This window comes from Phalacrocorax carbo, chromosome 7 (genome assembly GCF_963921805.1).
Source record: "Phalacrocorax carbo chromosome 7, bPhaCar2.1, whole genome shotgun sequence".
NCBI lineage: Eukaryota > Metazoa > Chordata > Aves > Suliformes > Phalacrocoracidae > Phalacrocorax > Phalacrocorax carbo.
Window position 1 is genome coordinate 22,071,249 of NC_087519.1, and position 11,686 is coordinate 22,082,934.

General features: G+C 47.9%; 1 protein-coding gene across 3 annotated transcripts in view; it reads left to right on the forward strand.

Moving 5' to 3' along the window:
• The window catches only part of SIN3A (SIN3 transcription regulator family member A), a 35,762-nt gene extending 25,440 nt beyond the window's left edge, over positions 1–10,322 (forward strand). For all 3 annotated transcript variants that reach the window (XM_064456785.1, XM_064456784.1, XM_064456783.1), the window contains 9 exons: positions 17–255; positions 1,457–1,640; positions 1,824–2,397; positions 2,911–3,080; positions 4,160–4,333; positions 5,176–5,268; positions 5,617–5,711; positions 6,272–6,479; positions 9,050–10,322. In XM_064456785.1, coding sequence (XP_064312855.1) covers positions 17–255; positions 1,457–1,640; positions 1,824–2,397; positions 2,911–3,080; positions 4,160–4,333; positions 5,176–5,268; positions 5,617–5,711; positions 6,272–6,479; positions 9,050–9,280 — 1,968 coding nt within the window. In that variant the 3' untranslated portion in view covers positions 9,281–10,322. The remainder of the gene's footprint in view (positions 1–16; positions 256–1,456; positions 1,641–1,823; positions 2,398–2,910; positions 3,081–4,159; positions 4,334–5,175; positions 5,269–5,616; positions 5,712–6,271; positions 6,480–9,049) is intronic.
• Positions 10,323–11,686: the final 1,364 nt, after the last annotated feature.

An 11,686-nucleotide genomic window follows, 5' to 3' on the forward strand; every position in this document is an offset into this window, starting at 1 on the left:
GCACTGTTCGCTTCAGCTGGATGTTGTCTTGGAGACCAACCTGGCAACGATCCGCGTCCTTGAGGCAATCCAAAAGAAACTCTCGCGCTTGTCTGCCGAGGAGCAGGCCAAATTCCGGCTGGACAACACTCTGGGTGGCACGTCAGAGGTGATCCACCGCAAGGCTCTTCAGAGGATATATGCTGACAAAGCAGCCGACATCATTGATGGACTTCGGAAGAACCCATCCGTGGCTGTTCCCATTGTACTGAAAAGGTACTGACTGCTCCAGCACCCTGCGCTGGGGGCTCTGCCAAAGGATAACACACCATACATGATCCAGATTTATTTAAAAGTAGCCAGTTTCTGCCCCTAAAGGGTGTGACCTCCACAGGGCTGTAATTTAAGAAGTGCATTTTATGTTCTGGTCAGTTGCTGTATTTCATAATAATCACCTAAAAAAAGGATATTAGCTTTCTGTAACAAAAAGCTTACTAGCTCAGCTGGAGGGATGTAGAGCTTTTGCTGTCTTTTCTTAAACCTTATTTCTTCCCCAGTGTCCGTGTTGTGTAAGATGAGGAAACTGTGTTGTGTGGATTGATCCAGGGCTAAATTTGATCCCTTTCCAAATCCCGCAGCTGTACATGACCGTGGGCTTAGACTGTGGTGGCTCTGTTACCCTCAGATTCCTGATCTGGATTCTGTTGTCAGCCTCCCCTTCCTCAGTCAAGAAAAGGGAGCGGATGCTGCAGCTCCGTGGGGAAGCTTGAGGAGATAGTCTTCCCCAGACACTTCCCATCTCTGTGGGACTGTCACTCTTGTGTCTCAGGGCTGCAAGAGCTGGGTGTAACAGCCATATCCAGGATACCTGCAAGGTCACAGCTTCCCCTACCCTGCTGCAAGGACACTCTTCCTGTGAGCCAGCTCTTGAGCTGCACTGGGTGCTGTGCTTGAGACGCTGTGCTTGAGACACTGTGTTGAGGTTCAGGAGACCATTTCCAGGAAGCTAAGGTTGCTGCTAGGCCATAACTTCGTTAATCATCCAGACTAAGCTACTCCTTTTCAGCAGCTGGAGCTACGCAACTTTCTGGGGATTTCTGAGAGTGCCAGGCCAGCTCTTTTTGCTCTCCTGTCCATTCAGCCCCTCTCCCTCCTGTGGATAATGGGGTGAAAGGGACACTAAACCCTCTAGCTATCCTCGCATGCCATGGGAGGAAGCCCAGGCCTTCAAGCTACTTTGTTCCTGAGCTGTGTTACTTAGACATGAGAGAAGTCCAGAGGAGTTTATTCAGAAGAGCGTGTGCAGGGTGCCTCTCCTGTAAAGCTCTGTTTTGTGGGAAGGCTTTCATTTATGCCTATTTCATAAGGAGGTCAGCTCTCCTCAGCACTGGCCACAAACCATGGGCCTAGGTTTTACTTACGTGCTCAGAGTGGGACCTTTATGTCTCTTAGCTCACCCTTGTTTCCTTGATCCAAGGTTAAAGATGAAAGAGGAAGAGTGGCGAGAAGCCCAGAGAGGATTTAATAAAGTCTGGCGAGAGCAGAATGAGAAATATTACCTGAAATCCTTGGACCACCAGGGCATCAACTTCAAGCAGAACGATACCAAGGTCCTGAGGTCAAAGAGTCTCCTCAACGAGATTGAAAGCATCTATGATGAGGTAAGATGGTCACCGATAGTTTCCTTCCCTCATGCTTATGTAGTATGCAAGTGCAGTTTCAGTTCCTGTTCCTCACTGCTCAATGAGAGAGGAGGTCTGCACCACTGGCAGAGCTTTTAGAAAGGCTCTTAGGTGGAGAGAGGTGTTTGGGACTAATTTTTGTGCTGTCTCTCTCATTTGTAGAGGCAAGAGCAGGCTTCAGAAGACAATGCTGGAGTCCCCACAGGCCCACACCTATCACTAGCCTATGAAGACAAACAGATCCTCGAAGACGCTGCCTCTCTCATCATCCACCATGTGAAGCGGCAGACAGGAATCCAGAAGGAGGACAAGTACAAAATCAAGCAGATCATGTATCACTTCATTCCAGACCTGCTCTTTGCTCAGCGAGGTGAACTCTCGGATGTGGAAGAGGAGGAAGAAGAGGAAATGGATGTGGATGAGGCTACTGGGGCTGCAAAAAAGCATAACGGTGTTGGGGGCAGTCCTCCCAAAAACAAGCTGATGTTCAACAACACAACAGCCCAGAAGCTGCGGGGCATGGATGAGGTCTACAATCTGTTCTATGTGAATAGCAACTGGTACATATTCATGCGGCTGCATCAGATCCTGTGCTTGCGGCTGCTGAGGATCTGCACCCAGGCCGAGCGGCAGATTGAAGAGGAGACACGGGAAAGGGAGTGGGAGAGGGAAGTGCTGGGCATAAAGCGAGACAAGAGCGACAGTCCTGCAATCCAGCTGCGACTGAAGGAGCCTAGTGAGTGACTTCTGGGGATGGACTGGGGAAGAAGGGTGCTTCTGCTCGTAGCGTGTTGACAGGGCTTACTTGGTGTCTTCAGCCATGTAACAGTGGTGACCCTTTAAAACGGGAAGATCTCTCTTTCATTATCACTGAGCAGCACTGAACTGAGGGAGGAGATGAGGAGGTGTGGGGTACGTGGGACTCGAATAGCGAAATGGTAATATGTAGCAGTTATTTCGTAAGACCTTTCATTTCACACTAGTGTATCTAAAGTATCCTTGAGTTCCCTAACTAAAATAATTTTTTTAAGTCTTTCAGAAATAAAGACCTCTTGGAGGAAGATAGAGCTAGAAAGCAAGAGATTATGAAAGTATCCATGGCCTTAAAGGACTCTTAAATGTCTATAAAAGACCAACTTAAGTCTATTCCAGAAACTCTTCAGCTTGACTGGATAGTCTGAGGACCAAAACTCAAAGCAGCCCTTCCTGGGGGTGGTGTGTTCATCTCTCCCATTCTCTCTTGTTGCAGTGGACATCGATGTCGAGGATTATTACCCAGCCTTCCTGGACATGGTGCGCAATCTCCTGGATGGGAACATGGACTCGTCACAGTACGAGGACTCCTTGCGCGAAATGTTCACCATTCACGCCTACATTGCCTTTACCATGGACAAGCTGATCCAGAGCATTGTTCGACAGGTGACTGCCAGCAAAGGCTGGAGGATGCATGGTCCAGGGTAGAGAAAGTAGCTAAGTTGTTGCTGCAGTCAGAGCCTGGGCCCACATTGGAGGGGGAGTGTTGTATGCCTAAATGGGGAATTTCAGGGGTAAATTCTGGGTGTTTTTAACCCAGCTCTAACACTGATGTAAAGAGGCTCGATAAAAGGTAATTTCTGATATATTTAATTATTGAGAATATCCTCTCTTTGTGTTTGAAGTTCTCCCTTTGTTTTCCAGAAGTTTTAGGATATGTGTCTTCAACTTCAAAGTGTCTCCAGAGATAATCTTGCTTTAACTTTGGAAAAAGAATTACATGGCATATAAATAATTTCATTCCTTTTCACCAGTGTTGTAGGAGCAGCACGTGCCTTTTCTAAAGAGCTTTGGCTCTTTTACCTGGCTCTTTGAGTAGCTGATTTTGGCTGTTAAACGCTAGTCCTTTTATTGGGCTGGTAGGAAGAATGTGTGACTGGGGAAAAAGTCTTCATGTGCCTATTTGTAGTGTAAAGAACAAAAACAGACACAAGGGGCTGGAAGTGGAATGGCTTGAAAGGCCTTTCCTTTTTCAGAAGGGCAGAGCTGCTTTTCAGAAGCCTTGTACTTCAGTTGAGAGATCAACTGAATTCAAAAGACAGTTGAGTGACTTTTGATTTTTAAACTTGTACAAAATAAGGATTCGGTACTAAATCTCCCACCCCTCTCCTCAGACACAGCAGGAGCACCTTGCTGTGGAGGGGATATACTGTGTCACAGTGCTCTAGCCCTTCCTCCCCTGCTGCTGATCAGGATGTTCCCTGCCTTAAGGGTTTGTCTGAGTAGCTGTACTTGCCACCTGCTAATTTTTTTTTAAAGATACTGTGGGTTTTTTAGACAGCCACAGAGGTCATCTGCAAGTGCAAGAAGCTACTAAAAATGTGGCTTTAAAGTCATGCTTTTTCAGCCTTCCCCACCCCCGTTGGGCTTAAACTCATGGTTACATCTGCTTCTTTCTGTTTGGTGCTGTTGGGCATGTAGCAGACTCCTGATGAATGCCTTCCCCACGTTCTTCCTTTTTGCAGCTCCAGCACATAGTGAGTGATGAGATCTGCGTGCAGGTAACAGACCTCTATCTGTCAGAGAACAACAACGGAGCAACAGGAGGTCTTCTTGCCTCCCAGTCTTCTCGTACTCTTCTGGAGGTCGCGTACCAGCGCAAAGCTGAGCAGCTGATGTCAGAGGAGAACTGTTTCAAGGTAGAGCTGGGCTGTGAACCGCAATGTAAAAGCAGCAAGCAGTGAGGGGGATGCCTTTTTAAGGAGCGAGAAGCACCAGTTCTTTTAAAAAGGAGCCTTGTTTAGGCACCCAAGAGCCCTGAGGACTTTCTGTAGCTCTGAAAGTTGAAAGGAAGGCGTTGGCCTGTCCCCAGCTTTTGGCACATAGGTTAAGGATTCTATAAGGGCCCCTTGGAAGCGAGGTTTCAAGGAGAAATATATTTTGTGGAACAGCAATGAATATCCCTCGTGCTTCATAACATCTTTGGGTTGCATCATATTGACTGCTTTGCTGTCACCAGTTTTGATTTGTTAGCTCAAGCTTTCCCGTTTCTCTTGTGTCTCAGCCTTGTCAGTTGTGGGGAGATCAGCTAATACTGACTGGGCATTAAATCATTGCTGACTGCATACATTGCTAAATAAACCTGGTACATTGTCCTAATGAAATCCATACTTCCTTTGCCTAAGATGCAGGAAGTGGTCAGGCCGTTTCTGAGCGAGTAGAGTACTTTGGATGAAAGCCTGTGTGTATAATCTCCCTTCCCTTGCCCTTGAACTTATTTTGGGGGCTCAAGAAGGACCTGCACCACTCCAAAAAGAACAACAAAAAGAAAGATTTTCAAAAACCTTTACCATTTTTCCATTCCTCAAAGATTGTGCAGTTTGGCCAGTGTTTTCCCTTTGCCATCAGGCACGTGGGAAGCAGTTTTTTCTCTTGAAACTATGCCAACTTGCTTCATTCTCCCTCTGCCCCAGTGAGAAGTGGAGGTTGTTTTTTCTATTTGAAACCTCTTACTGAAGTCCCTTCTGCCTTTTCTTTATAGCTGATGTTCATTCAGAGCAGAGGTCAGGTTCAGTTAACCATTGAACTGCTGGACACAGAAGAGGAGAACTCAGATGACCCTGTAGAAGCAGAGGTAAGAGCAGCTTGCCCAGGGAGCTGACTGTGATGGTTGGGTGTACTGCACAAGGGTGTCTAGTTGACTGTTGTAGTAGTCTGTTAGCACAAGATAAAGCAACATGATGGACACACTGTAAAGCTTTCAGTGACATGAGTAGGCAAATCCTTCTTGGTTTATTTTGTATTAGAAAACACACGGAAGCGTATAGAGAAACATCGTACCTGCCTTTTTGGGGATAAGATGCATAGAGCCTTCAAAAGTGACTTATGTTTATCCATATAACTTCCAGCTTATCCTCCTTAACCACCCCATGTTGTTTGGTGGGAAAGCGGTGGCTGATCTGTGCTCTGTGCTTGCTTCTAGCGCTGGTCAGACTACGTGGAGCGGTATGTCAACTCTGATTCTACCTCCCCTGAGCTCCGGGAGCACCTGGCCCAGAAACCGGTCTTCCTGCCGAGGTGAGTGGCCAGGCTGTGCCATGAACACTACCCGATCGGCTGTATCTGGCTGTAGAGGGCAGAGAGGCTGCGCTCTGTGGCAGTGCTGGGCAGTCAGTCTTACCTGTGTTTTAATGCTACAATAGAAGCCATTGCCCTGGCAGCGTGGTGTAGAGGTACTGTGGTGCTGTTCGTCCTAAAAACCTGTGGGTCCACCCCAGGCTCCTGCTCTCCGGTGACTGTGAGGTGGCATGGTCCACAGGTGGCAGCGAGGGCTCATGACTCGCCAGATTGGGTTTTTGGCAGCCCTGCCTTGGCTTGTAGTAACCCTTGACCTGAAAACAGCAGGTGCCATGTCAGGGCTTTTCATGAGCAGTTGATGGTACAATAACCATAATTTCAGATAAACCCAGTGGGCCTGACTTGTTGTAGGGGTCTGAGCCTGAATGACTGCAGTGGGCACTTGAGCTCCAAGCTGTTTGCCAGGCTTTTGAGGGGCCAGCACGGATCCACCAGCTATGTCCAGCCTAGTAGTGCTAGAGGGTGAGCGCTAATTCCAAGAGGGTTTCTCTGGTTTGCAGGAATCTGAGGCGGATCCGTAAGTGTCAGCGTGGTCGGGAGCAGCAGGAGAAGGAAGGGAAGGAGGGAAACAGTAAGAAGTCCATGGAGAACGTGGAAAGCTTGGACAAGCTGGAGTGTAAATTCAAACTGAACTCCTATAAGATGGTGTACGTGATCAAATCGGAGGATTACATGTACAGGAGGACCGCTCTGCTGCGAGCTCAGCAGGTAGGAGCAAGTGGAAGGACTGGGGAGGGCAGCTAGTGTTCCCCGGGACCCCCTGCTCCCAAAGTTCAGGTGGAGAGAGTCAGAGGAAACATCCTCAGGGATCCTAATGTGTAACATTCAGTGGTCTTTGTGTTGCCAGGAGGATGGTGTGCTATTTTGTCCTCCCAAGGCACTAAAGATCTTCCTAAGGTGTAATCTTTTATTCTTCCACCTCTACCTCTCATCATCCTCCCACCTCTCCTCCCTTCTCTATACAGGATTTTATTATGTTAGGACAGTGGTTTTGACCATAAGCTCTCAGATTTCTTCCAGGACGTACTTCCCATGGGTGCTGTTCCCCCTGTTTTAGAGAAGACCTGTTTTCTGCATGTTCTTGTGGTGACACGTGAGAGTGCCTGTTCTTCCAGGGCTTCCCCAAGGAGGAATCAGAGTGCAGAGCATCAAATGCCTTTTGTCCCCATGGATCCCTCTGGGTGCCCTCCCCTCATCACTTCCCGTCCCCACAGTCACAGAGAGCGGGAGCCCTCAGATCGCTCCCACGTGGCAGAGCACAGCATCCAACGTGTGGCAGCAGCTCTAGAAAAGCTGGTTTTCTGGCAAGGGTGGGAGGAGTGAGGTCACTCATACAGAAAACCCCACCGTGGGTGGTATTCTAGGGCTTGGAAGTCCTGGATCCAAACGTCTGTGACATCTCACATCTAGCAGTCAATGCTTGTGATTGCTGATTTAAATTGGAATTTGGCTTTCTGAAGTTAGTCAAATTCACTTTTGGTTTTCTGGGCCAAAAGTAACTGTTGGGGCAAGGGAAGGAGGAGGTGACCAGGATAGGTGGGGAGGCAGGGGAGCGGAGATGCAGGAGGGGGAGGAAGTGTCAGCTCTCTGGCTGTTCTTGAGCCGTAAAGGTTGGGGTTTATTCAAGATGAAAACAGCATGTGACTCCAGATCGGCCAGATTCGGAAGGGTTTAGTTGGAGAAAGCTGATGCGGTCTTTGGAACGCTTTGACACTTGGTTACTTCTCTCATTCCATGGGAATATTTCTGTCCAATAGAGAAAACCAGGGAGCTTTAGCAGCAAACTGCAGTTCTACTCTGGCTGTTTAGACTTGGGGTTTTAAATACCTGGCTACAATTTTATTCTAATCTGCTTGAAACACAATGTTAAGCAGAATGCCATTGCTTAGAATGTAAAAGAAAGCAAAACCTGCTAGATTCAGGCAAAAGTTACTGACTTAAGCAACTAGAGGCAGAGATACCCGAGAGGCTCTGTCAGCAGTAGTCTTTTCTGTAGCTGCAGAGATTATTTTCAGTTTGCTTCATTATTTGCTTTTCTGAGCAAACTACTGATCACTGAGAAAAGTCACTGGGAGATGAGGGAGTGGGAGAGGTGCACACTGCTTCCTGCCTAGTAAATCATCCTTCACAGCTCTGTTTGTCATGTATTTAGATTTATAAAACACCTACTTACTATCGCTTCCTTGCTGGTGAAATACAAGCAATGGTTTTATTTCATTAGCTGTGAATAGCAGTCTGACAAAATTACTTTACACCAGATGAGAGCGTTTTATCTCGGTAGTGACTCTTTAAAATGCCGATGCTGAGGAATTCAATTGAATTCCATCTATCCCATTCAACTGGCACAATCCTCAAACTTTGTATCATAAACAGGATACTATATGCCAGCATTTGTCACAGAGAACCTGGATGTAAGGGACATTACCGAACTTTTAAGTTTATAGCATGCAGCATAGCCCCTCGGTTACTGAGGTACTCCGAAGGAGCTGCAGAAGCTACATTTGAACTACAAATGTACTGGATTTAACAGTTGATGCTGAGAAGCAGTCAGTCTCTGGGAAAAGAACAAAACAAGTAATGAAATACGTAAGTTTTAATCTTGAGGCTTAATTATATTTGCCGTTTTCAATTATGACTGTAGTCATGGTTTTAAACCATCTGTCCTGGATTTTAGATTCCTTAAGCAGATGCTTTTACTCCAGATGTGCACAGTTTTTTCTTTCCTGATGCTTCTCTTTAGCCAGTGGTTCTCAGACCTGACCTGGTTCTTAAGCTTCCGTAGCAGTTGGGTCCCCCGACGTGTTTAGAGCTTCCTCTCTCCTGGGGCCATGCCCCTCTGCTGTGGGCTAGAGGCAGACCCTGAGGGCTGGGGAGAGCAGGGTTTGCCTGGTCCAGGGTCTATCTTGGCTGCTTCAGGAGGAGGAGGAGGCAGCATCTTCTGGGCAATGCAGTAGGGATGCAGTGCCAGGCATGTAAACCTCAGGCTCCCACAGGATATTTTCTCTGTCCCCAGCCTGAGCGCCACTGTATTAAACAAAGGACATAACTCTCTTGGTATTCCTGAGTTCGTTTTGCCACTGTAATTGCCTTGGAGAGGAGACCTGGGGGCTTTTATCGGAGCTTTTCCTCTGTTATTCGCAAGGGCTGCTGTCTGCATTACAAATTCACTCTGACTGTTGATCCTCTCAGTTGTGTCGACTGGCAGCCAAGCTTTGCGTAGTGCTGCACTTTGGGGGAACGAAGCCACCTTTTTGTAACACCTCTTCCTATTTCTGTAGTCCCACGAAAGAGTAAGCAAGCGGCTGCACCAGCGGTTCCAGGCCTGGGTGGACAAATGGACCAAGGAGCACGTGTCCCGTGAAATGGCAGCCGAGACAAACAAGTGGCTAATGGGCGAAGGGTTGGAGGGCTTGGTGCCCTGCACCACCACCTGTGACACAGAGACCCTGCACTTTGTGAGCATTAACAAGTACCGTGTCAAATACGGCACAATATTCAAGACGCCATAAAAATCCCCCCCCGGGGTGAGCAAAGAGCCCGGGAGGTGTGTGTGTGTGCGCGCATCAAGGAAAGGAGGAAGATGTCTTTCTCCCCTCACTGTGTATCTCCGTAACATGGCCACTTGACTAGCGTGTGGCTGGTACAACCTGTCACCAGCGGGATTCCCTGTAGGGACGCGGATCTCCGCTGGTGCCCGCTGGGACTGCGGGCCACCAGCCCTTTGACTTCAGCATGCGTCCCTGAAGGGCAGAAAGGACCCTTCTCTGAACTGAGCCATCCCAGAGAAACACAACAAGCTCATACACACCAGCAGTGTTGAGGCTTTGACTCCCCGGAGGCCCTGAGCGGCAAGGGAAGAGAACCAGAGGCTCTCCATGACCGGACCACTTGGATGTGTCCTGAAAACCCCAGGTGCCTGTTGCGAGCAGATTCTCCTCCCTTTAGGGTGCCGCCAGCCAGCTGGGCTCCTGTGTGGGGCCACGGGGCAGCCTGAAGCCACCTCACAGAGCAAACCCTGGGTTCCTCTCGCCTCTCTCTCCTCCCTCCCAGGCTGGACTCGCCCCATGCAGATCGGTCTGTCCTTTCTAGTGCCAGTGGAACTGTTTATTTTTTGGATTTTTTTGTTTTGGGTTTTTTTTTGTACCTGCTTGTTTACTAGTCTCTCCTAGTGCCATGCACCAGCTTTTCACACACATGTACGTACACACACACAACAGAGAACAACACGATTTTAACATGTTCCCCTCCTTTTTTGTAAATAAATGTACAAATTGTCAATTTTTGGTTTTTTTTTTTGTTTGGTTGGGTTTTGTTTTGTTTGTTTTGGTTTTTTTTTTTTAATTGAAGGAAGTATGCTTGATGTGCTAGCATAACTGTACTAGCTTCTTGTGTACCATAGTACCAGGTGGCTTGAGAATTAGTACCAACAGACAGACCGACGGAGACATTTATTACACTTTTTACCAAAGGGAGTTATCATTGTAGTGCTTTTGTGTGGAAACTTTTCTCTTTTTTTTGTAAATAAAAACAATGTCTTTGTTCTTAACTGGAGGAAGACACTCGCTCACCCACAGCCCTGTTCCTGGACTGAAAGGCACCGTGCAGCATGCAGTTTTTGGGGTGGGGAAGGGGGGTCGGGAAGGCACATCCCACCGTTTTATGTGATTGGCTTCACCAGCTGAGAGGAAAAAGCAGAGGCAGCATGTGCATTTTGCGGTTAACCCGACTGAGGTATAAGCAGTCTGTTAAGATATAGAAATAGATATTATATAATTTTAAAGTTTTTTAATTTTTGTTTTTCCTGGTGGGTAATTTTTATCCACCTAGTCTTCCAGCTCCAAGGACCTTCACTTTTGGGAAGTGTTGCTGAGCTACTTAGCTAGGGTTGATTGTGCTGATGTATTTTTCCCTCTCAGTATTGGAGAAAACATCATCTGAAGTACCAAACCAGTATTTGACAGAGCTGCTCTGCATGTGTGCTTGTGTGCGGTGCGTGCGTGTGTGCAAGAGAAGGGCAAGAGTGGGGTGGGTCTTGGGTGCATTTCACTAGTGAAATCCACATATGGGATATATATTTTTTTAAGTATAGAAGTTTAGCGCTGGCAGATATTTAAAACACAGGGGAAGAGTCCGATTTTAAAAAAAAAAAAAGTCATATGGGACTTCGTAAGTCACGACAGACACAACTGCACTGTCTCTCCTCCTCAAAGGAGGCAGCTTTCCTTGCACAAACCCATGCTGCCAGTCCTAAGCACCCAAAAACAGCTTCTGTTCTCCCTGGCTGGGGAGCTGCGAGCAGGGCTTTGCCACTGGTAAAACCTCTCCCAGGGATTTTTTTTTTTTTTTTTTTTTTTTCAAGATAGCAGGTTGTCTCCTCCCAGCACCAGAGCTCCCCTGCCTTCCACAGGCAGGGAGAGGCTGGGGAGCGGGTCTGGAGGGGGGACACTTGCCTCACTGGCCCTTCTGCAGCCAGGAGGGCCAGGGTGGAAGCGTGCAGCCCAGTGGGGCCACTACTCATTGGCAGCCAATGTACAGCAGGCCAATCTTGAACGGGAGCCTCCTATGGAGAGAGGGAAAGAGAGGGAAGAGCCCAGCGGGGAATATTCACAGTTTTCCAGCAATAAGTTACCCATCCCATTTCTCCTCCTTTGCCATAACCAGGCAGGAAGGGGCTTTTGCATGTCCTCTTCCATTTCAAAGGTTTCATGCACACTTCCCCACTCTCTTATTTCTCCCGTATTTTTCCTGTTGTATGCTCAAGGTGATCTGGAAGCAAAAAATCTTGGGTGATTTAGACTTTTGACCAGCTTGGGAGTAACAGCTGCTGCTGCTGCTTGGTGGGTGTCTTGTCCCAGGAGTCTGTGCCTGCATGTCGTTGAGCGCACGGGGGGCTGGTGCGGAACCCCAGGATATGC